We start from the raw sequence: 26,800 nt of genomic DNA on the forward strand, positions 1-26,800 counted from the left end.
CAGGGTACTCAGAGGCAAGGCTTGTTTGAAACAGACCATGTGCTGTTCTGGTCACATGGCATTTGCTTTCACAAAATAGTAATTTTTAAAGGTTCAGAAACAGTCTCTGCAACAGACTCTTGGGTGAAAGTTAATATAGTGTATCTATGTTTGTAGATGCAGGAAATACTAAGCCCCTCATGCCGGGCTTCTTACCAGCCTTCCGAACTGACACACGTACAGAGCCCAGAGTAGTAGACCCTAGTGAATGTAAGTTTGCTGATCTCCGAGATCTTAATCCTAGTTCTGGGAACAGATAGTCAGGATGATTTCAAAATGTAGAGGAAACTCAACATAGCACGGTTGTAGTTGGTATGTGCCTCAGTGCGCCAGTCTCTGTCCCTCACATGAGGCTTTGCGGAAGAGGGTGACTGCCTTTCAGGGACACACCAGCCTGGGAAGCTCGCCACCCTCGCTCTTTCTCGCTCAGCCACAGTCCTGCCACACCAGCGCCCGGGCATTCTCCTAACAGGCCCCCTGTGGGTACTGGAGTATTAGTTACTCCTGCAACCACACCCCTCTCAGATACTCGGTTATCTCTCCTTTCCATGTACATAGTAACATGACATCTGGTTTCTCAGGCTGACTGTCATCCTTATCAGCCCCCAAACACAATACCTTACCCTGGATTCTCAGTTTGTATAAGCAGAATGTCACAGACCACTGGTGAGCCTGCTTTTGTTTAATATCTTTCCCTGTCACTGGTCTATGAAAAGGAATTAGAAGACACTTCTGACTTGAAGAATTTTCTAGACTTCCTTTGAATTAGGTGAAGCCAACTGTCAACCCAGCTGTGCCTCATTCAATCCTCATTCCCCATTGTCACATAGAAAGTTCCATTTAGTATTTGTTGAATTGAGATAAATGAATTACTACACTGTCTGGCTCCAAGGAGCTGCAGTCCTTAAGCTGACCCATGGAGGTTTTGAAGTTCTCAGTCATCTCCATTACCTGAGAAGCCCTTTGCTCTTAGCTTGAATTAGATTTCTGTATCTTGATTTCCTTGCCTTTTCAGTAAGAAATTTACCTGAATTTTTTAGTCACCCAGAATTTACTTAAATCCCTCCTATCTCTCAACATATATTTAAGGCACTATAAGAGGTTTGGGTGATGTGCAATGATTGAAGGAAGTTACTGGCTCTTGGGGAAACTTGACAGTTAAATAAAACTAGAGGTAAATGGTAGCACTGTAGCACTGTCGTCCCGCTGTTCATCAATTTGCTCAAGTGGGCACCAGTAGCGTCTCCATTGTGAGACTTGTTGTTACTGTTTTTGGCATATCGAATACACCACGGGTAGCTTGCCGGGCTCTCCAAGAGGGATGGAGGAATCGAACCCGGGTCGGCTGTGTAAAGGCAAACGTCCTACCCACTGTTCTATCGCTCCAGCTATAGGTAAATGGTATCCAGGCAAATGGGAAGACCACCAGAGCCGGTCTCCTATATTCTAGAAAGGTTTCTTGATAAAAGCGAAGTTTGCCCAGGACCTAATAAATGAATGAGAGTGAGCAAGGCGAGGAGGATGGGGAAGAGCTTTGCAAGCAGAAGGAACAGCAGATTGATGTCAGGAGAGAATGTGCCGTCTGATGAAATGCATGTTGTTCTGTTGTTCTTTTTTTTTTTTCTTATTTTTGAAGTGAATTTTTGGGAAGGTTTTTTGGGGTACACCTCGATGTGCTCGGGACTTATTCCTGGTTCTCAGGTGTCACAGAGTAAGAGCTCAGAGATCACTTTTTGTGAGGCTCAGGCGACCATATGGGGGGGGGGGGGTGCTGTGGGTCGAGCCCAAGTCAGCTACACACAAGGCAAGCACCCTACCCTCTGTGCTGTCTCTCTGGCCCCAAAATGCATCATGTTCTTGATGGCTATTGAGAGACTGAGATGTGGGGCTGCAGAGATGAGCAGGATCCTTGGATAATGTGTCACAAGCCAAATTGAGTGCCCTATTGGTACAGAAACAGTTGCTGCAAATTTAGCAGCTTTAAACATTGTGCGTGTATTTTTCTCTTGGATCTTAAGGCCCCAGACACAACTCTAGATACGTTCATGGTACAGTTACTTTCTCCACCGTAATATCTCTACAGTGCAGTCCCCTGCGAGGGCTGTGGTGGCCTTGAAGATTCAGCTTGAAAAAGCTCCCTTGGATTGTGAGGAAATGCATGTGCATGTTTGCTAATCATGGAAGGGACACCCCATCACACTGCTTTTTCTGTGTATTAGAAGCAAGTCACAGAATCCACCCACACTTTCGAGGAGGGAATGACACAACGTTAGGAATTCCAGGAAGGAGCTCGGTGGCAGGGGGCAGGATGCCGAGATGTTCATAATGGGGACTGTTGCTCAGCAGTCACCAAAAGGTTCTAACCGTGGATTTGCTCCGTGATTTGCACAGCACACACACGGGGACCGGTTACAGTTGTAAGGCAGGAGCCCGGCTAAAAGATCGTTAACAGGAAACCGTGTTGGAGAAGAGGGTGGTCTAAGCAGAAGTAATGGCCTTGTGGTTTCCGTCAACAGAACCAGATGATTTTTGTATCCAAGAAGTAAAGGAGAAGGGAAGCCAGGGGTAACGGGGACACACTGCCTGGCTTGGCGGTTGGTTGGTGGACGGCAGAGTGGCCTGAAGCAGGAGTCCGTTGGAGCAGAGGAGAAGGAAGAAGGAGGGTGGGTTCTGCTCGGCTTCTTGCCTGCCCGCGCCTGGCTGCTCAGGCACCACAGACCATGGAAGTTTGAACAGTCCCAGGATTCCTGGAGCACAGCAGCCCAGCAGAAGCAACCCAGACGCAGGTCTGACCAGTGTTCACGGACTCAGAGTGAGCATCGCAAAGTAATGCAGGGCTTATCTTTTCCAGAAATGGCTGTCTGCGTTCATAAGCAGTTTTGCTTAAGTGACTCTTCTCTGCCGGGAGTGCAGTAACACCCATGATGTGGTTGTCATGGCAACGTCTGGGTGTCTGTTCTCTGGGGACTGAGCCAGTCCACAGAGTCTTTTTGGACTCTTTATTACCGCCCTTTTCGTCTTTGTTGCACTGTTCATGCAGCAGTTCTCCCAAAGACAGTATTGGGATTCTGGGGCATATTGGGGAGGAAGGGAGGGAGGGAGGGAGGGAAGGAGGATGGGAGGGAGAGAGAAAGCAGCAGGGAGAGAAGGATCCTCACCATTTCAAGAGAGAAATTTCACTGAGAACAATGTAAAAGCAATAATTTCTAACTAAGATGGTAATTGTCTGGCTCTTCCAAGCACACTTAATTTTCTACCAAAATCTGAGGGGTGTGATACAGAAATAAGATATATATTCACATACACCTGTGAATATATGTAAATAACATATACACGCATATATTTTCCCAGATAACCCATGTAGCTATGGAAAAGTTAGAATTTTTAATCTTTGAGCTATTTCGGGAAGAGGAGTTTATTTGCTACGTTTTCGCCACTGTGAAAAACACTCTGAGTGACTCAAGCGGAGTCTGGAAGATACTGGGGAATCACATGGCGGCTAAAAATAAGCACATCGTCCCCAGCAGGGACGGCGACCAGGGCAGAAGTAACTCGGTTCACAAATGTTCATGCTCACAAGACAAGCCCGGGGAAGCGGGGACTCAGGCCTCCCAGAAGCAGCTTCTGTGACTGCTGGGCGGCGGGGGAGGGGGCACTGCAGCTGGGAGACCCCTGCATGCCGAAGCTGAGCCAGTCACCCTGTGAAATGACCCTTGAGTAGCAAAATGGATGGGCTCTTGTCCCTGCCTCCTTTCCTTCCGTCCTCCTCTCGGAAATCAGTGGCATATGCCATCACTGAAAGAATGCTAGTTTTCATGCTGTTAACGCTGCTGAAGAGTATGGAATAGGATCTGCTCACCTGGGGCATCGCAGACACCATGCCATGAGCAAAGCAAACCTCACCCGCGCCAGCACTCACTGCTCCTACCCGTGGAGCTACGCCGGTCACCTGCTGTGTCTGCTCTCACCCGACACAGGCAGAGCAAAGCCTTGTTACTCGTGAAGCCACGGCACGTCACTCCCCTGCCCAAGACCCACAGTGGCCTCCCTTTGCTCTCCAGGGAGAGCAGAGCCTGACAGCAGCTCGAGGGCTGCTCCCTGACCCCCGCCTTCACGTCCGTCCTGCCACCGTGTTTACTCGAGCCCCCGATCAGGCAAGATGTGGGCCCTTGCCCAGCCTGGAGTGCCCAGACAGATGGCCAGCACCCTCATTCCTTCAACTCTGGCCTCTGACCTGACTTTCCTAGCAAGACACTGGAGCAGTAAGGATGATGTCCCCTTGGAGGAGCCGAGAAGGTTCCCTGCAGAGCTGCTACAAGAGCTGTTCGGTGAGGAAAGAGATTTCAGAGCCCGAGTGACCCCATGAATGCCTGGGGTTCTCTCCCCTCCTTGATTCTGGCAGGACTGCAGTGGCCCCTCACCCAAACACCCCAGCTTTCCAGAATCTACTCCTCCTGGTTTGACTGGACCACATGTGGTCTACAGAAGTTCTGTGCTTGAGGATGGAGCTGAGAAAGAGGCTGAACCTGGGGGAATGCTCAGGCTGCCCCTCACCCACCCACTTGCTCTCTTATACCTTCCATGGAATCCCCCCACCCCCCCACACACACATACAGTTTCCCGTAACATTCTCTTTCTAGTTTACTAAGTCACATACTAATTCAGTCTGTTATTATTGTCTAATTCTCCCTCTTTGAAGGTCAATTCCACAAGGACAGATACATTTAGTGTCTCATTTATGGCTTACCTCAAGGCCTAAGGCTTGCCCAGGTACAGACTAGGAATTCACTACATATCCCTAAGCGAATGAATGAGTTCAGTAATCAGAGGAGCCTGGGGTTACAGCACCCCAACCTTCAAGACAACGTGGAAGCTCACAGAAAAAGGCCAGCCTGTACCTTGGGCCATCAGCGAGCTGCAGGTTAATAGACCTCTGGGACCCTTTCCTTTAAGTAAACATCATTTTCTTCATTGAACAGCTTTGTTTTCATTTTGGTCATGTCTGGAAATAGGAAACCTGTGTACTTCTTCATCATGAATTGCAGCCCACCTCATGTGCCGAGTCATGAAGATGAGAGCTCACATTTATTGAGCACTTAATGGTGCCCTTTACGAGGTCACATTTTTCTTCCCTCTGGGAGGGAGAGTCGCACCACTCAATAGGTAGCAAGAGCCAGGGTACCTGCTCCCCTGCCCTCCTGGAGGCAAGAGACAGGTGAATGACTCCACACCAGCTCCTCATTCTCACAAGGGAAATGCATTTGGAGCTCCACTGTAGGGAGCCACCCCAGGTGGCCCCCACAAAGGAGCTGCCCACTTTTACAAGCCGGCGCTAAAGTAGCGAGAAGGGAGCACCAACCTTGCCACTGGCCCCACTGGAAAGGCTGAAGCCACAAGGGCTTAGCACTAGTAATTTCAGAATAAAAGAACCAGCCTCTTAATGATCTCATAAATCAGGGCATCCTGGAGCCATGTGAAAGTTGCATTTGTGCTAAATTCTGGCCCCTGAGGTGCTTTATTGGCCCTCAGAGCAGAAATTATATAACCAACAAAGTGGAAGCATCAGCCACTTCGGCAGGAAATGGCTCAGTCTTGGATTTGCAGCAATCAAAATTGCGTAGGAGCTGTCAGTCACAGAGCCGTAGCGCTGGTGTCTGCAGAGTCTCTTACTAAACCCTCTTCAGTAAGAACTCTGATCACTCCGGTCCCTACACTTTCCCCCAGCAGCAGCCTCACCAAACCGAGTTCCTTGTCTCCACTGAACATGAAACATAGGGCCAGAGAGGGAGTACAGCAGGCTAGGAGCTTACCTTGCACACATCAAGTTCAGGTTCAGCACCCAGCACCGCATATGGTCCCCCACGCCCCATCAGGAGTGATCCCTGGGCACTGAGCCAGGAGTAGCCCCTGAGCACTCCTGAGTGTGGTCCCCAAACACAAAAACTGAAAATTATTTGCCGAGCTCAGGGGGATGAGGAGGTGATGTCACTCCCCCCTAGTGATGACTCGGTGCAGATGAGATGTCTCTCCTTCCGTGCCCCTGTGTTTCATGGACTTTCGTTTCTGTTGGGACATAATTGGCCTAACTTGGTTCTGGTTTTTGGTGTTCAACATAATGATTCCAGTATTTGTACTTTACAGTGAAACGATTATCAGAGTAATTACAGTCAGCGTCCATCACCACCTTTACATTTTTGTTCTTGTAATGAGAAACGTTAAAAGCTACCCCCTTAGTGACTCTCCTGTGCGGGCAGTGTTACTAGCTCTAGTCACCACATTGTTGCTGATTCACCCTGGCCCTGACTCGTTTTATAACTGGACATTGGTACCTTCTGACCTTCTTGGCCTGTTTTTGTCCACTCCCCTTTCTCTGAGTGAGAAGGAGGGGATGAATAGGGGAGAAGGGAAGAAGTTGGGGTGACCCGGAGTATGACTTCCCCCTGCACGTATCTCTGCCTGCACGTGTTTTTAATGTCTTTGTAGTTCTTGTCAACAGTACGTGTCATATTTTTAGCTCCTCTGTTTATGATTTTGGCAGAAGGAATACAACAGATTATATGAGAAGAATTTCTAGAGCCCGACCATAGCGGGCTAAAGCCAAGCACGGCGCTTTTATGTGCTTCGTTGTTCTGAAATCATTGGGCCCAAAATGTTGTAGCATTTTCCATAAACATTATGTAAGCTACTAATTATTGACATTAGACAGAGAGATTCCCTGGCTTCATGAAAGCAGTGAATCATACAACTCTCTCTCTTTTTTTTTTTAACAACTATGGTTAAAATGTCTTAGAATCATATTTATACCCCAAATCCTAGAGGCATTAATTAAGAGACAACTGCTCAAAGACAAGCATTGTAAATCATGGCCATATCCAGTGGGTAAAGTCAGAGAATTACAGGGACTTGTGCAGAATTTATGTCTGTTCTCTTGTGCTTCTGAAACTCCGTTTTATTTTGAAAGGGAAAATTAGGGAGGAGGAGAAAAGCTTGAGGTGGGAGGGGGGAAAGACTCGTAAAGTAGGGCTACCATTAATTATGTTTTCAGGGTATCATCAAATGCAGCTTTGGAGGGGAAACGGAAATGTTTGATAGCTGCAAGAAAAAAGAGTATCTGTAGTTCAGGCGAAGTGGCTGCATTGGGTTTCGCAGCCCTGTGCCGGGGTCCTCAGGGCAGCAGAGATGCTCCCGCACGAGGCAGGGGCGGCAGCAGGTGGAGTGGTGGCACCGTGGGAGCAGGAAGGCGCCGTGAGGGCCCCAGTGAGCCTCTGAAACCCAGATCAGACGTAATCAAGGATGTTTCAGAGCCACGTTACAAAACTGAGATACCAACGGAGCATAATTAAAAGTGTTACCAGTGTTCACCTGAAGTGACCCCGTAGCTCTTCACCGAGGGGGCCCAGGGACGTGAGAAAAGAACATCTGGCACCCCCCAGAGCTGGCACACTGAGAGAGGGGGTACCGAGAGACAGCGGGGAAGACTTTTCAAAGCAACAAAACAAAAACCTGGTTCGGAACTGGCTCGTACGCGTGCTAGACCTCAGGGTCTGGAATATTGTTATTTATTTTCTAGGAAGCAAACCATGAAGTCATTAACCTAATGAGCAAAAGGTTTCATTTTCCAGTGTGTAAGTTTTAGTATCTTTGTGTATAGTATTTCTTAATGGAGGTTAATCATGTGATAGCTTTAAGGGGTGAATTTCTTCCCTATCAAATTGCAACTTGTGATGATTTAAAGAGCTCACTTTACATTCTTCTGAAAATGAGGTTTTCATTTAACCCCTTAGTCTCTGGTTTCCTGAAAACTCAAAGCCTCTGAGGCTACGAAGGTCTACCCCCATCCTTTCCTGTACTTTTCATTTTTTCCGTAGAAGGACCTCGCTAAAGCCCATCTTTTTTGGTTTTATGGGGAGAGCCACACCATTCAATTCTCAGGGGTTACTCCTTGCTCTGTACTCAGGAAATCATTCCTGATGGGGTTTGGGGAACCATGCAGGGTGCCAGGGATCAAACCGGAGTTGACCACATGCAAGGCAAGCTCCCTCCCCACTCTGTATTATCACTCAGCACCACCTCCTTAGCCTCCTTAGCAAAACTTTTTGATTAGCAGTTATTTTTCAAACCACCTTATCTGCGTATCAAACTCCTGATTTTAAATTGCAAATATAGTTACTTAATTGATCTAGAACTTTTTCCTTTTATTTTCCATCCCTTTCTGTGGACAGCCTGTGCTGGTAGTAACCCCTGGGTAGGGGCACAAGTGACGGTTTGACTGGGTGGTGAATGCAGATAAGGTTATTAGATAAGAATGCAGGTGGAGAGTGTCACCACCATTCTGGACCCCGTGGTCCTTTATAGTGAGACCCAGGTGCCAGCCTAAGGGTTGGGCCCACAGGCGTGTATTTAAACAATGCCTGTCCCCAGCGGGGATGTCTCAGGAAGGACCAGGTCTCCTTGTGGGGTACTTGTGACTGAAGCAAGCGTCAGCAACTGCAGCCGCTCCAGCCTCTGTCCTGGGCCACATCGAATGTCTCCGTGACCCAGTTTCTCTCCAGCGGTTATAGTTCTCTTCCTTGCTCTCTGGCCCTGCACGGATCTGGAGCTCGCCATGGTCTCTGCTGTGTCAAACACTGCAGGGTTATTTTCAAGCTGCAGTTGACAATGTCCTGAAAATATTGTTGGTGATAGCTCTGTTGCACGTGTGGTTGGCTGCTTCTTGCTTCCTAGTTTTTCCTTTGAAAATGCATAATAAAGCAGGATATTGAAATAGGGGTGCAGGCCCCCAAGATCCACCAGGGTGACCACGGGCTCCTGCACTGCCGGGTCCTAGCAGCACTGCGTCCTTGGGCCCTCGTATTAATCCACTGGCCCTGTCAGCCACGACTCACAGGGAGGGCAGTGTCCCCTGAGCACCACTTGGAAGACCCAACGCCCCCTCAAAAAAAAAAAAAAAAGAGCCCTTATGAAACGGGCTGTTATTATAAGCAGCCGCATCAGTTGCCTGCTCATAAATGACTGCCCTCTGGGTGTGTGGGTGCTCTTCCCCCCCGCCCCCCAGCCAAGGAGGTCCCCTTTGCAGGAACACGGTGATGTGGCACCCTCAGACTTCTCACTCTAGCTCTGACCCTGATCCTGTAGCTAAAGTGCATCCGTCACAACGGAAGGTAATTTGGAAAAAAAGCCAAGTAAGGTGTCTCCGTTGGGGAAGCTGCTGAATTTTCCTGCACGTATTGCTGGCCTTTCCTGTCAGCAAGTGGGATGTTCCTGGCCACGCCGGGAGCGTGCCCTGATCGCCTCACCCTGATCGCCTCACCCTGGCCAGAGCCTCTCCATGGAGTTCTTGAGTGAATTATAGAAACTTGAAGTGACCCCGTTGGGCTGTGCTTATGTGATTGGTTGTGAGGCCCTAGCAAGGTAAGCAAAACAGACAGAATGCCTCTGAGGTAGAGTCTTTCAGCTCAGGGAGACGTAGGCATTTGTTCACTGACTAACAGAACCGATTTAGCTGACAGACTGTGCCTCAGAGAAGCCACGTCCTGTCTGAGATCCCAAGGCTGGTGGCCGGAACCCCTCAGAGGAGTGTGTGAGGCCCCACCCAGACCCCACCAGAGGGTCATGCAGTTTGGGTGGCTGTCTCATTCTTTAAAAGGTCAAGTGTGGGGGCTGGAGCTATAGCACAGTGGGTAGGTCATTTGCCTTGTACGACCCGGGTTCGATTCCCAGCATCCCATATGGTCCCCTGAGCACCGCCAGGAGTGGTTCCTGAGTGCAGAGCCAGGAGTAACCCCTGTGCATCGCCGGGTGTGACCCAAAAAGCAAAAAAAAAAAAAGGTCAAGTGTGATGGCCAGGCCTGGACATGAATGAAATGAGTGTCTTTCATCCCCCCCCCCCAACACACACACAGACCACATGACTAGGTCCCACTGGATAGCGGGTGTCCAGTGTGTGGATCGTGATTGACTCTTAGTAAGCATTTATTTAGTAGGTATGAAAGTGTTGGCCCTCGGCAGTCTTTGCGCTGCTTTCTGCTCACTTCCTTTATATTAGAATAGGCGTTATTTATACAGAATGGTCTGAAGTCACCTGACTTTTCAAAGGCTGCTTCCCCAGCAGCTGTGCTGGCCGCTGGCTAAGGCTCTTGGCCAGGTCAGTCTGTCCTCTCCCTGACTCTGTGCATACTTTATTCACCCTTTTGGCTTGGCCTTGACTTGGAGATCTTGGCCAGGGGAACACAGAGCTCGTGTGTTCCAGGAGTGTTTTATAGGGACCTCTGCAGAGGTGAAGGATCCTCGCAATGTGGAACCATAAACAAAACCACTCTTTGAGCTCTGAGGGAAATTGCTCTGCAGACGTGAGGCTTCGAGGTCCCAGAAGGTTTACCCTTTGAGCGCTCACACTCTCACAAAACTTTCCCAATTAAGTCATTCTCGTTTGGAGTGGGGGAGTAGAAAGGACGGTGTGGGGGTTACACCCCTGGTGGTGCTCAGGGCTGACTCCTGGCGCTGTGCTGGGAGATCACTCCTGGCAGGGCACAGGAGACCATATGTGGTGCCAGGGATGAAACCCAGGTTGGCTGCATGCAGGGCAAATGCCATAACTCTTTTTCTTTTGGGGTCATACCCAGAAAAGCACAGGGGTTACTCCTGGCTTTGCACCGAAGAATTACTCCTGGCAATGCTCAGGGCACCATATGGGATGCTGAGAATCAAAACCTGGTTCGGCCACGTGCAAAGCAAACGCCCTACCCACTGCGATTGCTCCAGCCCCAAATGCCATAACTCTTGAACGATCTCTCCATCCCCTGTTCTAATTTTAAAGTGTTACTGGGTTTCTCCTTGTACTTTCAAATCATGGATTGTTTTGGTTTTTTGTTTGTTTGTTTTTTCCTTGCAGAGAATACTTTTTTAAAGGTATGATGCTCCCGGAGTCTCTTGGGGCTGTATATGGTTTTGCTTCTTAATGACACAGACACCTGAAGACATTCATAGGGAATTTTTACAGTCTCTCTGTTTGCTGCTATATAATTAGGAGCTTGGTTGGAACTTGCCACAGCTGTCAGCACACTTGTCTTTAAACTCCTGCCTTTTCTGACCTGTGGGTACTGACGAACTGTAAAGTTGGAAATAAGCTATAAAATTGGAAACACATTTTATTTATTTAGCCTCATATTTATTTAAACATTTGGTCCTTCACCAAATACATACCCTGCCAAACTCTGGACTTGATCAACCAGATAACAAAGCTGAATTATGAGATATGTTCCTTGCCTTCCAAGATGTTCCTTGACTTCCAAGGATCTTCTAGATCAGTTGGTGGGGGGAAGGGGGTTGAGAATTGGGCCAATGGGAGCATGTAGGAGGACTGGGCAGCTGTGTGTTTGGATGTACTAAGTGGACTGCCATTCATGACCCTGGTTAGGGTGTGTATGTTGGGGGGGGGCTGGAGGGGAGATGTCATACACAGCTCTGCTTAGGGACAGTTCCAGGTGTGATGCTTAGGACCATGCAATGATGTCAAGCCCAGGGCTTTTGCATACAAAGCGTGTGCTGTGGTGCTTTGCGTCATCACCGTAGTCCAACTTCCCCCACGAAGCGTGTGCGCTTCACTGCAGGCACGTTGTGACTTCAGGTTCTAGTGCAGAGGCCACTTCCTCAGTCATCTATGCCATGTTCTAGCTCAGGACTGGGGAGCCTTTTCTCTGCCAGCACTGCCCGCCAGGACAGACAGACAGACAAGAACCAACGAGAAGCGTCTGTGTCTGCACCATCACATGCCAGGATTCCGTGCGCCTTGTATGGTCTGCAGGCTGGACGACCCCAGCCCTGCTCTAGAGCCTGAGAATCTGTCTCAGACAGAGAGTCTGCCCATGTGAAAGGTATGCCCAGACATTGCCCAAGTAACGTGTCCATGGGAAAAGCATCCGAAAGACTAGAAGTTCCCAAACTTACTTGACCCTTTTCAGAAAAAAAAAAAAAATTACTCAGGACCCTCTGGAAATTTTCCTTCTTTAAGCAGCAAGCAGAAAGGCCCCCCCCATGCCCCCACATTGCACATGAGGTTTCTACCACACCCATCATTCCCGTAACCCCCCACACTGGGGCATTACCACCCATTTGTGGGAGCACAGTCCTGGGTAGATGAGGTCTTCGTGAAAATCCGTGACCTTTACTCTTTATCTCCTGTCAGCCTCAGTGGTGCTGGAGAATCACTGGGGTTGTAACAGATGCCGAGCCCCAGACTGCCCCAGGATCAAGGCATTTCTCAGTGCCTTTCCCAGGGACACATCTTAAGCGCCTCGTGAGGCAGTTACATGTGTGGCAATACCTTGAGTTCCAGTTCTAACACTTCCTCCTCTGTTCTTCTCAGTGTAACACTTAGACTTCACTCTTTCCTCCCTGCCCATTCCCCCTGTCCCCGTCCTTGTGCATTAGAGTTCCATGACTCGGTGTCCTTGTATGTCACAGGCAGTCTTGTTTTTGCCTGCACACTGTCCCGTGCCTGCCTAGTTGGGCCCTGTGTCCTCTGACATTAATCCTGGGTATGCCCTTGCTTTTTTGACTGAACAGCATTCTCAAAACTCTGCTTTAACTCTCTCTGCCCTTTCTCTGCAGTCAGTCATTTGTCTAACAGCCCCTTTATCACAGAACAGAGTGTCAAAACAGGACGGGGGGCAGCAGGAATGTTTGCAGTATCCCTTTCAGGTCTAACCATGGTTAGAGCCCGGAAGCATATATTCAGGGGCAAAGCATTGACAGTTTATCTCCAGTGTGAATCCATTGTAAGGTCCTTTGTCTGTGTGTGGCTCGGTTGTGGTGCTGTCACCTCTCTGAGAACCTTTCTTTCTTAAAACAAACACGAAAGAGGCCATGGAGAGAGAGTGGCTAGGTCAGCATCTCTGTGCACGTGACCGTCTCAGGTTTGACCCCAATGCCACGTGGCCTCCCAGCCATCTCCGGATGTTCCCTGAAGGCCTCCGAGCTCCGTCCCCTGTTGAAAGGATGGCCTGGGGCCCCCTGGCACTGCACCCTTGTGCCCTCACATTAGGATGCAGACCCAGTAAGCCAAGAACTGTCGCCAGGAGTAATGACCAGGGCACCTGACCACCACTTGGGAGGCCCCAAAAGCAAACAGACTAACAAAAAAAAAATGTTACTTGCGTATAGATTACTCATCTCTCCAAAGGCAGAGGGACAATTATGTTCATTTCATGTTACTTGGAAAAGCGCCATGCTCAGAAAGCTCCAGTGAGGCGCCAGGATGACGCACAGGCTTTGTCTTTGTGGATAGCTCATATTTTCCTGGGGGAGGGAGTGCTCCTGAGCAGTGCTCAGGATTTCCAGGGCCACTCCCAGTGATATTCTGCCAACCAGCCAGTCAGTTCAGCGTAATTCTAGTCCAGCAATGTCGCACCGCTCAGATCCACCAATGCTGGAGGCCACCAAGGCCACCCTAAAGGTACTTTTAGGTGCCCTCAGAGTAATCTGGTGGCACTCAAGGGACCTTGTAGTGCCAGGATCAAACTCTGGGCCTCACATATGCAAGGCATGTGCTTCTGCCCTCTGACCACCTAATCTCCTGCACCCACCTATTTCATAGTCTCCTTTGACATCCTACATTTGCTGTAACTAAACAAACTAAACATAGATATTGACAGTCCCGCCGATGTCAGCGTTTACCATTTATTCTGGTTACTTGCAGGCGCAGCGAAATCAGCTCCCGCATCTAAGCCAGGATCTACGCCTTCTCGTCCCTCATCAGCCAAAAGGGCTTCATCCAGCGGTTCAGCATCCAAATCGGATAAGGATTTAGAAACGCAGGTCATACAGCTCAATGAGCAGGTAACAGCGCCGCCCGGCTCCGGCTCGGGCTGCAGGGACACGCGGGGGAGTCAGGGAGCAGGGCCCTGCGGGACGGGGAGCAGGAGGGAGGCGAGGCAGAAACTGTGGTTCCAAGAACTTCAAATCAAAGCTGATTGGTCCGACAGATACAGTCACCACCCATTGCCCACTATGAATAAGATCCATTAGTCACTTCTCAGAGCTGCGCATGTAGAGAGAGGACAGGGGGCTGGAGTGATAGTATAGCAGGTAGGGTGTTTGCCTTGCATGTGGCCGACACGGGTTCGACTCCCAGCATCCCATATGGTCCCCCAAGCACTGTCAGGAGTAATTCCTGAGTGCAGAGCCAGGAGTAACGCCTGTGTGTCGCCAGGTGTGACCCAAAAAGCAAAAAAAAAAAGGACAAAAGGACAATGGATTCCCACACATGGATTCCCCCGGCCCAGCCTCCCTCCCTCCTTTACATATTAGTGCCAGCCAGGACCTCTCTAGCCCTCTTCTGGCCAGTGTAGACAGTGTTGGTGCTCAGGACTAGTCTCCTCACTCGAGTCTCCTTACTTCCCCCCCTTCCCTCCAGCCCCTGTCTGCTAAGCCTGTGCTCTGTGCCCAGTACGAATTGATGCTAGTGACACAGTGGCAGCCAGGTGGCTATCTACCCCGGGCCCTCCCTCCTCGCCTTTACAGCAGACAAAGGCAAAAGGCCCTTCCCGCCATAGCTGAATTTGGCGCCCAGGAGTACCAAAGCCAGTCCTGGCTCCATCGAAAGCCCTCAGAGATGTTCTGGGTACAAGAGTTCTCCTTTCCTTGCTCACAGTGACAGGAAATCCAGCTCTGTCGCCTTTGAAATTCACGTGAAAGCTGAGCTCTGCTTTCTAATGACAGCTAATTTTGCCCCAAGATGCCAGGAGCTTAAAAGTAATAAAACAATTGGTAGCACAGGGCCCCCTGCGGAGCCACCCGGGCCTCCCCTGAGGAGGAGAAGCGCCTTTCATCCTGGAGATGAGCCTTTATTCCAGGTCCTCGGGCTGTTCCCAGCCACTCACTGGGCCATTCCCCATGATTAATCTGCTTCTTGATGAGCCAGCAAGAGTCTGGAAACTGGTTTTTTTGAGATAATTGTATATTTGCAATCAGGAATCTAGTTTTAAAGGCAGGCAATTGCTTAACTAGGGTGTTTCTTTACAATTCTGATCACTTTAATGAAAAAGGTAAAGCCCTAAGTCATCTGGTGGGTAGGGCTTTGATTTAGAAACTGTGGAATGTTCTAATTACCTGCTGATTCTCAGTTTGAGTCCACGTAGAATTTCCAGTAATGAGTTCTCAGATAAAAGGCAGATGGGCCGACCCTAATGAGCCTCCGGCCACATTCCTAAGGCTCTGAGCAAATCAGAATAGACCTACAGAGAATTGGGTCTTGGCTTTAGAACCCTTCGGATTTATGATTTTCTGCTCCTTGGGCGCTTCATTCTTTTGGCATTTTTTCTTTTCTGGGTTTTGTTGTGACTTCTCCCAGTCATCCTCCCGTGCACATCCCTCTCTCCCAACCCTCCAACTGGAAATATGACTGCTTGGAGATCCTGGGTCCTTCCTGCTTCTCTCCCGTAGCCAGCCAGCCCCAGTTCCTCTCGCAGGGGCTGGTCTCTGCACCACTGGTTCTCCAGTTGTCTTAAGGGCTCTCACAGTGGCCCAGACCTTGCCATCAAAAGGCCACTCGAGAGTAGACCTCAGAAGGAAGGGAAAGGTTCTGATGAGCTTCCTCCTCCTGATTTAATTCCTTCCTGGCTTCAGTCCCCCCTACCCCCCAGTTTATGTGTCACAACACGAGTGTCCCAGGACCCACTCTCTGTCCCGCACAGAAACGCACGAGCCTTCATTCTGTAGCTGCTTCCTGGGCACTTGCTCCTGATTCATCACCAGGGCTGGTATTGCTCCCTTGATTGTCTGTCCTTGCAGCCTGCAGGTGACCACCACTAAGGAGGGCCTGAGACTCAGTCCCCGGGAGCAGAGGGGCTCCTGTGCTGTGGGAGAGCACCAGGGACTGAGACTGAGGGGTATAGTGACATACAGTAGTAACAGAAAATGACAGATGCAGTGAACTGCAAGAATTCTCACTGACTTAGTCTCCTACCTCTATTCTCCTGTGCCCTGTTGTAAAAGTTGCACTGTACGAAACAACTTCAGTCACAGAAATAAATGATTCAGCACACCTGACTGTATCACCAGGGACTGTTTCTGGATGGGGAGAATAGGGCAGGGTCCAGCCTCTGTGCTGGGGACCCCTGGAGGCTAGAGGCGGGATGTTACTTAGCCTGCAGACACGGTGGCTCACATGGCCACCAGCTGAGTGTGGATGCCACCGGGTGAGAAGTGGCCAAAGGGAGCTAATTGCATCATCTTTGCCCTTGGCATTTCCCCAATGGGCGGGTTCAGGGCCAGCACCCGCCCACCCCCACCAGGCGTCCACTGAGCCGTGAGGGTGCAGGGGAACCTCAGTGACTGTGAGGCGGGTGGTGAGAGTGAGGTTTCATTTGCCATTTGGTACTTGGCATCTGATTTGGTGCCTCTTAGTTTTCCCTGGGGACTGACTGCCTGTTGCTGCACTTCCCTTACCTAATCTGAGGTAGCCCGGCAAAGGCTGGCGTGTGTCGGCTTTTGGTTCATTGTGCCCACACCAGCACTCCCGGGAGGCAGCCAGCCTAGTTCTCCTGAGCTGAGTATGTCTGGGGACCCTTCTTGCCTGGTGCAGCGGGAACCAGAGACCACCAGACCCCTGAGCTGCCAGCGGGTCGTCCGCTGGCCCCAAGGGAGGCTTGAGGTGGCATCTGTTTGAAAGAAAGCATTTCTGCTGGCTAATATTTTTTCCAGCTTTCAGGCCTTTGGCTGCTTTCATTTTTGTCAGTGACCACGCCCTTGTCACCGTGCCCTGAGAAAGAACAGTTACAAGTGAGCAGAGTGATGCTTCCACCAGTTGCGAGCAGCCTTGGGAGCACGTCGCTGAGGGTGACTCAGAGACTGTCAGCGAACCCACGTATCTGCCAGGCACACAGGACAGGGACGAACACTGTGGGTGGCCAGTGTCTAGGGCTACTAGTTCTACACAAACACGTTGCCTGTACAGGGCCCGGAGTTAATAGAAATTGAGGAGACGTTTCCCCTTCCAGATATGTGTTGGACGTTCTGTTCATGGTGATTTGCAAAGATGTCACCTAAGCAGGCATGGAAGACTGGGTTTAATCTCGCTGGTTATTCCCAGCACAAAGTGGGGACCGCGGTGGGCTCCCCAGAGAGCGGGAATGCACAGGGATGGTTGAGGCCCGAACTGGCAAGGGTGTGGCCCCTGGGAAAGTCTGAGCACCTCTGTGTCCATCCCTGCCCTGCCTCTGCCCTTGGTGATTGCGTGGCCTCCCTCCCTTCCCGGCCCACTCTCCCTCATGCTGTGAGGAGCCGTGCAGATTGGGCCGGCCTGGAGGCAAGGGCTGGGGCTGTCTTGGTGAGGGAACAGGGCTTCCTCCTCTGCACGGATCCTCTAACAAACGGGTCAGGATGAAACTATGCTCTGGCCCCGCTTAGCCGGAGGAAAGACTTTGAGGCTGCTGGCCATAGGCAATGCCGTGTATGCGTGCATGTGCGTGTGTGTGCCTGTGTGTGTGAGAGGTCGGATGTGTGTGTATGTGAGGTCATATGTGTGTGTGAGGTCGGATGTGTGTGCATGTGTGTATGTGAAATCGGATATGTATGTGTGCATGTGTGTGCGTGTGTGTGCATGTGCGTGTATGTGAACTTGTGTGTGTGTGTGTGTGTGTGTGTGAGGTCAGGTGTGTGTGTCTATGAGAGACAGAGAGAGAGAGAGAGAGAGAGAGAGAAATCGGACGTTGTAGCCCTGACTCAGGTGCTAGACAGCAGCCCCTTGTTTGTGCCTCAGACTCATGTGTCTTTTCTTTGTGTGTTTTTGTCAGGCCTGCCCCAGGCCTCTGTTCTCACACTGTATCTTGATGAGCGGGACGCATCTTCTTCATTTCCACTCTCTTGCAGGTACATTCTTTAAAGCTGGCCCTTGAAGGCGTGGAAAAGGAACGGGATTTCTACTTTGGGAAGTTGAGAGAGATCGAGCTGCTGTGCCAAGAGCACGGGCAGGAAAATGATGACCTGGTGCAGCGACTAATGGACGTGCTCTACGCTTCGGACGAACCCGTGAGTGTGGGGAGCCAGGCCTCATGGGACAGGGGGTGGGGGGTGCCCTTGGCAAAGGCTGGCTGTCCCCGTGCCTTCAGGATGACACTGGAACCCCAGTGAAAAATGCAGCCTGAGCAGTCAGGGATTTAAAAAAAAAAATGGTTTTCATGATCCACCAGCCCGTGCTGCAGGACGTACAAATTAATCTGGAGAGACGTGAAAGGATGTGGGCTGAGAGCGGAAGGGAGGCTTGGGTTAATGCAGATAGACACCTCCAACCGGATCACGAGCGGTTCTAGCCATGTGTGCAAATGAGCAATAGGAATGTCGACTAGGGGACACCTCGAGTGAGGCTCGAGGGGGGTCAGCTTTATGCTTTTCACACCCAGCACCCCCACAACTGCCTGCTTTCGTTTCATAACTGGTTGTCTTGGTTACTTCTTGCCAGCACAGACCAGTCAGGAGAGGGGACAGCCCTTGGCTGAGAAGATAGTTCTAGAAGGTCTTCTCTGTCAGGGGACCAGCACCAGGGCTTGGTGCTCGGGCTGGCGCTGCAGAGAGAAGCCTGGGAGGGCTCGATTCTGGTGGTGAGAGGCAGGGGAGGGGAGCTGCAGGGAAAACAGATGTGCAGGAGTGAGAGAAAGGACAGAGACCGTCGCCCAGGTGTGTGCAGGTGTGACCATGGGGATGTGCTCAAGAAGCGACAGGAGTCGTCACCTCATGGGGCTTCCCCGTCCACAGAGCTGCATCGCCAAAGGCCGGCGGGCACAGGCGGGGCTTTCAGCTGCTCCACGCTGCGGGCATTTGGTCTCCGGAGCGCTGCAGACTCCATGGTGGAGTAACACGTGTGTCCGTCTTTCCGCAGGCTGAACCGAGCCGCCCGCAGGTTTACTTTATGTCATTTTTCAGCTGACAGCGAGGCAAATGTTTACTCCGTGGAACATTTGAGGTCCTAGTGATGACATTTTCCTAAGCTGTCTGGGGTTTGAGGACTCGCCCTTATTTCATTTCCCCCAAACATTGGGTTTATCTTTTAACAACAACAAATTAGAATCTTGGGATTTGGTCCTCTAATATCAGCCCAGAGGGTCGCCCTGGCAGCCCTGGGACCCCGCAGAACCCAGACTCGGCAGCAGGGATCCTAGTTCCAGAGCCAGGGGAAGAGACCCAAGGAGGAATAACCACGTGTGTGAGGCCTGAAAGTGGCACGTGCATCGTGTTCTCTGTGGAGACGTAGTGGCGGCAGTGTGAGGAGCCGGTGGGGGCCGTGGGTATTCTCCTCATGGGTCTGGGAGGGCAAATCCCACGGGGCCCCTGCAGCCGTGTGTCCCGAGTGAGCAGCGCGGCCGCCTGTCCGACAGTTCATCAGCAGGAGTGCGGCCGTGTGCACAGTGGCGTCCTCAGGGAGGGCTGCAGGATCATCGAATCACGCTGACGCCATAAGCACTAGCCTTTCCCCGGGCCTTTGTCCATGCAGACCCCCAGAGCAGACCCAGTCCGGGGCAGGGACCGAGCCCTAAGCAGTTTCCTCCCCTGCCTGGGAAAGGCATCACTTTGCTAAGAATGTGCTCGTGGGGTTCGGTGTCCCTGCTGCCCGCCCCCCGCCCCCCAGCTCTCTTTGTCCCCTCACCGTGCTCGTCCCCGACACAGCATCCGTGTCCCATTCCCAGTGGACTCTCCTTCTTCGGAAATTTGCAGCCACCCACAAGGGGAAGGTCTGTAGTATAAGAACATGCCAGTATTTGGTCCTGTGGGGCCCTGCTGTGACCATGTGGACATCTGAGGGGCCAAGGTTTTTTCTCCCTCCAGCAGACGAGAGAGGTGTGACACAGAAAGCTGGACCACATGCGCCCCTTAAGTCAGACCTGGAGGGTCCCTGCAGTGGCATTTCCAGCCCTAGCTGCAGAGACCTGGCCTCTGAGTCTGTGTTTGGTGGCGACTGGCCCGATCCTTATCACCAAGCAGCACTTGGCTGTCAGGAAGTGCTGGACATAGAGGTCTAGGTGGGAATTTCATGACGTAAGGAAGTAAATAGCGGCTGCTCCATGTCTAGTTGCAGTAACCCAGTGGGCGTTTCCAGAGTGGGTCACCGGCCAAGCGTCCTGTCCTTATCAGTCTCATTGTCTTTTCCCTTAATGTCCAACCTGGGACTAGTCAGTTTTGTGCTGCCGTGTGGGTCTGTCAGCTGAGAGATTGCCCCTTGTTTCCTGAGTGACTGTCATGGAAGCCCCTCAGAGAGGACATGAAGAATCTCCCCCCAGCTCCAAACACCTCTGGATGCTGCCTGTGTTTCTGTCCTCGGATGAAACATGGGCCCTGACAGAGGAAGACACAGCCCCTGCCTCGGAAGGCCGCAGTCCCAGTGAGGGAGACAGACAGGGACACAGATGACTGGAATGCGTCTGAGGGTGACTCACGTGATAACAGAGACATAAATAAACTCTAGTGGAGAGCACATAAAGACAGCCAGAGGCACCGGCTGAGACTTCAGAGAGAAGATGACGTTCGCGTCGGAGGTCGAAGGATGACTGGGAATGTCAACAGTTACAGGGGCTGGGAGACTTCTTGGGCAGAGGAAATAGCATCAACAAAGCAGAGCGCGAAGAGCAGCCAGACGTGGCTGGCGTGGGTGGTGGCGGGGTGTCACCTCACACCTCTGGGAAGTAGGAAGCCACTGGAGTTAGGGCCCCACCTCCCACCTTCGCCCTCCTTCCACAGCCCCGCCCTCAGTGCGACTCTCAGCACTTTTCCTGGTGACTGTTGGGAGAATGGGGAATGCTGGGGCAGTCATTCAGCAGAGATTTTTCCCTTCCCGGCATCCTACTTACCTGGGTACTTAGTTTCTTTACTCTTGTGTAGGGAACAAGAAAGGGACCTCGGGGGCTGTTTGGGGGGAAGGGGTATTTCAGTGAGCTGTGTCACATGCTTTGAATTTGCAAATCCCGGGTTCATTTAGGCACCCCATAGTCCCCAGACGACCCCACGCCCAGCACAGACCTGGGTGTAGCCCTTGAGTGCTGAAGGGTCCGGACAAAAACAACCAAGAAAAGAATCTTTATTTTCCCCTGGGAGCTTCAGGTTTTTTTGGGGAGGTTCCATTCATTTGGGGGCCGCACTGAATGGTGGGCTACCCCACTCCGTCTTTGCCTCTGGGAGCTCGCTGTGTGTGACCTACCGGCCTCAGAATCACAGAAGCGTTCCGCCACACTTCAGGCTGCCTTCGCTTGCATCCAAGAGCTAAGCAAGCGACTGGGCGCAAGGGGATTGGCAGTGGGGGCTGCCCGGTGTGAGCGGAGTGGGGTCTGCAGATCTTGCAGCTCTCGGCTGCCCTGGGAGTGGTGCCGGGCTCCCACATGCAGCCAGGTCTGCGTGGAGCTGCCGGGCCAGCTGGAGAACCCCCACGCCACAGACTGGGACCCCAGAACTGATCCTGGCTCAGCAGGGGTGGGGTGACCTGAGGGGGGACTTGATCCAGCAGGTTGCTGGTTCCAGAGCACACAGGTTCAACGGTTACTTGATTCTTTCCGACTTCCAGGCCTGATTTCGTTTCCTGCCCCACCCTGATTTCCCAGTGGCCATGTGAGCAAGCAAGGCTTTCTGTAAAATACCAACTCCTTTCAGCTCTTCCCAGCAGCCCCAGCGGAACAGTAGCAGAGCCAGCCCACAGAGAACGCGCCCATCCGAGCAGCGGGTGGCGCCGGCCCGTGTAAAGGAGTCAGGATGACGGATAGAACCGCCTCCCTCACGCTTCAGGGCCTGGGGTCTGGCGGAGGCAGCCTGTAGTCTTCTCAGGAGCGGGATCCAGACCCTGGAGCTGATGACAAGGGTGACCGTCCCTCCGAAGGGGCGGGGAGGGGGCCCAACGGGCTGTGAGCCTGCAAGGGAAACCCCCACTCACCCTCCCTGGTCGCTGCCTCCCAGCAGTCTTTTCCTCCTTTGCCCCTTTTGCAGAGAAGAGAGCCCTGAGCAAGGGGACTGGGGCCCCGCAGACCCTAGCAGGCACCGTCCCAGCCCTGGACTCACGTGCCCCCAAAGAGGGCTACCGCTGTGTGCCAGGCAGAGGATCCTGCAGTGATCCTCCTCGCCTCTGGAGAGCTGGCGTAAGGGGGCCACGCTCTGGGATCAGCGAGCAGACCCAGTGGAGGAACCAGGAGTAAAGTCTGGAAGGATAGCAGGGCAGGTGCCAGGCGCCCACATTTCGGGGGAGAAGCAGCCTGGGCAGAGCTGACCTTCCTAAAGGGCGTGCTTCTGCTCCCCGAGCACGCGGGGAAAGTGCAGGAGTCGAACCTGAGTCAAGACGTTACTTTCTCCTGCTGTCACAGAAAGCTTGCAGTCTTCAAAACTCATTCTTTTCCTTCTGGAATATATTCCAAGAGTCTTTTTCACCAAGCATCAGCAGAGCTCACACGTAACACTAGTTATGCACCCAACGCTACCTGTCTGCCATAGCTCATTGAACCCTCTGTAGAATTCAGTCAGTGAAACTCATTGAAAACTCTCGGCACACGGGTACCCATTTTACAGATGGGGAGACTAAGGTATAGAGCTGCGCCAAGACAGCATGTAGATGGCCGAGGCAGGAGATGAACTCTTAAGAGCTCATTGCTGTGATGTTATTATGCACGAGACCTCAACTGCTGTCTCGGCATCTATTCCTGCCTTCCTTGTGATTTCTTCCTCTCACCCCACTGTGAGCTCTGCAGTGAGTGAGGTGGGACAGTGAGGAGGGGGATGAGGTTCTCTGACTCCCACCACTGGGGCCTGAGGTGAGCAGGGCCAGAGGTCAGGCTCACCGGGAGAAGGACTTGCACAGTACTGCAGGGACAGAGATGCGGCTGCAGAGAAAGGGGATGACCTGCACGGGTTGTTCTGGTGCTTAAGGGAAGGGGGCCAGATTTGGGGGTGGGCGGGCACGGGTTGGGACATGAACGACGTGAGTGTGCACCGAGAGGGGCCACCGGAGCAGGTGTGGGTGCAGGGCCGGCTCCCGACTGCATCACGGAAGCACCGGGCACCCTCTGCTTGGGCAGTGCCGGGCTCCCGCAGTCCCGTGAGGAAGCAGATGGAAAAGCCCCTAAATCCATGTCCCCAGGCCTTCCAGAAACTTCTTAGCCCTCCTGAACAGCCCACAAAACATGGCCAGGCTCCTCCCCCTCCGGACAGCTGCTTCTTTGCGTTCGATTATAACTTACCCATCACCGAGGGCATCTACCATCCTTGGGGCAGGACAGCCAACAAGTATGCTCGAACCCTGGCCAGCCGGGCTGGGCCCTGATTGGGCGGCGGGGAGGAAGGGGCTGGGCATCACACGCAGTCGATTTAGCGGCACCTTCTCCCCTGTCCCGCAGGAGGGTCACCCGGAAGAGCAGGAGGCCGAGGAGCCGGTCCACGAGCAGCCGCCCCCGCAGCAGGAAGAGTACTGAGCCGTGGCGGCAGGCGCTCAGCCCTTGCATTTCGCGTGGGAACTTTTCTTCTGGAGAATTGGAACATGTGTGGCCTCAAGCTCAGCAGAAACCAGTTGTTCCCATCTGCCGTTAACATCGACGCGCTGTTGCATCCGCCAGCCACTGTGCGCGCTCGCTCAGGTCCCATCTCCTCCGCCAAGACACATTAGCAGCCGGCCTCTCCGGGGCCTCCCGCCTGCGAGACCACGGGCTCACCTGCCTTCAAGTCCACCACTTGGCTGCTTGAGACTGGTTCTGCTCTTTTTTTTTTTTTGTTCATTTCCTTCCAGAACGGCTCTCCCCCACCCTCACCCCTCCACGACCACCACCCCTCTTTTTATCCTGGTGTGAAACAATGGTAATTTGATATATGGTATTTATATTGGCATTTCTCAACCCAGTGTCACTAGATGTCACACACATTTGTGGTGCTTTGATGTTTGCAAGTCTAACCTCTGAGTAGAAATTTGGTCACACGATAAATTGGAACAAAGGGAAACAGATACTTGATATGAAAGCCATAATGACAGTGATGGGGGGAGGGGAGCATTTCTCCCCCCCACACCCTCTCCCCCCACCTAACATCAAAGGGGAAACAAATGGATTCGAAATTAGGACTTCAGGGCCCAGCAGTGTTCATGCATCCCCGTGTTAGCTAACCACACGATATGTTGTTCCTTCTGAAAGACATTCCCTCAAGGAGAACAAACACCATCTCAACTTGGCCCTGTCACCGCTGGCCCCCGCCCCCGCCCCGTTCTCATGCTATTTTCTTTCTCAGGGTCCTCTTTGGTGGCCGGCCACTCTCCCCAAGAAGCTGGCATCGCTCCTCTGCAGTCCAGCAGGGGGCGCTGCCCCGAGCCAGGCCCTCCTGCCTGGGTCCCCCTCCCTATGAGGGTTTCAGCCCCCATCCCGCCATCCTCCCATCTGGGGACACGGACTGAGGCTTCAGGGCCGCCTCCTGCCAGGCCCCTTGGGGAGCCCCATTAATAGGCACCTTGCCCCGTGGCACCTCTGAAGTCCGTACTGGCCCTGGAATGCCAGGGCAGGCAAGTTAGGATTCTCTCCCCCAGCCCTGTGGGCCCGCCCTATTGGCTCCGCCCTGGCAATCTAAAAACAACACAAATGAATTTAAAGCATTCCTTTTTTTTTTTTTACTTAATATTTGCACATTTCCTTAGTACTTTTCCAAATCTTGTCCCTCACTCCCCGCCCCCCCCCACCCCACTTTGACAGAGGGTCCCCTCCCTGGATCATCCGTTTCACTTGGTTTCTAACTTGAGATTTACTTTCACTTGTTATTGGACTTAGCAGGTGCCACAAAAACAAGAAAACAAGTATGCCCACCTGTCCCCTCCATCCCCTCATTCCCCTTCACCAGAAGCTGAAAATAAATTTCTGAATTATGTATCCTAAAGCTTTGACCTTTCTTTATTAATCGATGAAGTGTGGAGTCTTAAATTCTCACATCCGAAAGCTTGCCACCGATAGACGTCTTCTCAAACTATATCTTTGCAGCAAAGGGGTATTTATTGAGTCACATGTGAAAGAGATTGCTTGTGTTTTTGAGGTGATTGCAGCGCTCTGTGCAGAATTGGACAGATGTTCCGTGGTGTTTCGTTTCCCTTTCTTCTCTCTCCTGCTTGCTCTGGGCTCCCGCGGCAGCTCGTTTCTCTCAGGCTGGCAAGCCTGGCTCTCGGCAGTGACATCCTCCCGCTCCTGGTTACGGGGAGTGGTTGTGCTATACATAGCCTCGTGCTTTCCCAAGTCTTCCCCAGAGCTAGTGGCACTCACTGGTTCGCCTTTTTTTAGAAGTAGCTCTTCCAAAGAGGCACAAAGACTTAATTCCACGCAAAGGATGCTTTCGTGGCTCCAAGGCGGCTCTCAGCCTGCTCTGAACCTCTTCGTGATTCTGGTGCCAGGTGGCTCACAGCCCTGACTCCGGTCTCAAGGGACTCTTGAATGGAGAGCAGATCCCAGGTTCTCCAGAAACTACTGGGCACCGTGTCCCTTTCATAGGCCTCCCCAGTGACCTACCACCGCTCCCGCCTCTGGTCCCCCACCTCAGCTGCAAACCTCCCAGCCAGATATCTCAGCCTGCAGAAAGAATGTTCCCGTCACTGGACCTCACTCTCCTTTCTGAAGTCTTGGGGCGTCCGATTCATTTACTTAGGGCATTGCCCTCGATTCCTCTCTGCCCCTCTCTGAGACATCTTCCATAGTACAGGACCCAGGCGACCTGCTGTTGCCTCGGGGAGTCGGGCCCCGCCGACTGGCCCAGTCTTTCCCCTTGGTCTCAGCGCGGCTTCTGTGCAGACCATCTCCTTTCCCAGGGCCGTCCTTCCTTCCTGGCGCCGGTACCCCATCCTTCATCCTGGCATCTGGGATGTGCTTTTCTCCAGGCCCCCTGCCCATCACACATCCTTGGGCTGGCCCCAGAAGTGTCCTTGGAGTGAGTCCTGCTCCTCCCTGTCAGAAGCCAGGCTTCCTTCCCGTCCCTCCTGCCGGCACGGCTGGGCATAGCGCTTCCACGCCCCCATTGAGAGGAAGTGATTGAAGCAGGGGGCAAAGAGAGAGCCCGCCTCTTTTTAAGCAGAAAATAAATAAATAAATAAAACCACCCAGTTGACCGAGAGAAGTAAACTCCAGAAGGAAACTTAAGAACTCCCCTCCCTGGTGAGTATTTCCATGATTCCGTTAAGGTTTAATATGCATTCAGATTACTTTTACTAAATAGTACACCATAAAGCTTTTGTTATATATTAAATGTAAACTGAAAGGAATGTAAACATGTATTGTTAATTATAAATATAGATAAGTAAGACATAGATGAAAAAGTCCTATTCAGATGTATCACAGTCATTTTACACCACCCACCTAGTGTCGCATGGTAGAATAGTTTTTTGTCTCTGAATATGTGAATAACTTGACTTGCGTTTATCTTTTTACATATTTAATAAAAAAAAGTATCTGTTAAAAGTGGCTTGGGTCTCTGGATTCTTACATTCTTTATGCCGCAGACTTCCTTTGGCGTGAGTATGAGTCTACGAATAGGCTGTGAAGGTGAAACCATACATCTGCCCATGTTTTCTGAGGATTTACACCGGGTGTATGTGGGGGCAGGGGGGTGGGGGGGAGTCCTTTATTTTTATTGATGGCAAATGCTTCACTGAGATTGCAGATTACCGAAATTACACTTGATATCAAATGCAGCAGCTGCCATACCCCCTTTAAAACTTCACCAAAGTAGATTAAGACGTGACTCAGTAGCAGAACGATATCGTCTGTGTGAGACTCTGTTTGATCCA

The 26,800-nt window shown here is 51.8% G+C and overlaps 1 protein-coding gene across 2 annotated transcripts in view; it reads left to right on the plus strand.

Moving 5' to 3' along the window:
- MAPRE2 (microtubule associated protein RP/EB family member 2) overlaps window positions 1-26,474 on the plus strand; it is a 176,441-nt gene extending 149,967 nt beyond the window's left edge. For both annotated transcript variants that reach the window (XM_055125543.1, XM_004606069.2), the window contains 3 exons: window positions 13,736-13,875; window positions 17,908-18,066; window positions 23,397-26,474. In XM_055125543.1, coding sequence (XP_054981518.1) covers window positions 13,736-13,875; window positions 17,908-18,066; window positions 23,397-23,471 — 374 coding nt within the window. In that variant the 3' untranslated portion in view covers window positions 23,472-26,474. The remainder of the gene's footprint in view (window positions 1-13,735; window positions 13,876-17,907; window positions 18,067-23,396) is intronic.
- The last annotated feature ends 326 nt before the right edge of the window (window positions 26,475-26,800 follow it).

Source organism: Sorex araneus, chromosome 2 (assembly GCF_027595985.1).
Source record: "Sorex araneus isolate mSorAra2 chromosome 2, mSorAra2.pri, whole genome shotgun sequence".
NCBI classification, from domain to species: domain Eukaryota; kingdom Metazoa; phylum Chordata; class Mammalia; order Eulipotyphla; family Soricidae; genus Sorex; species Sorex araneus.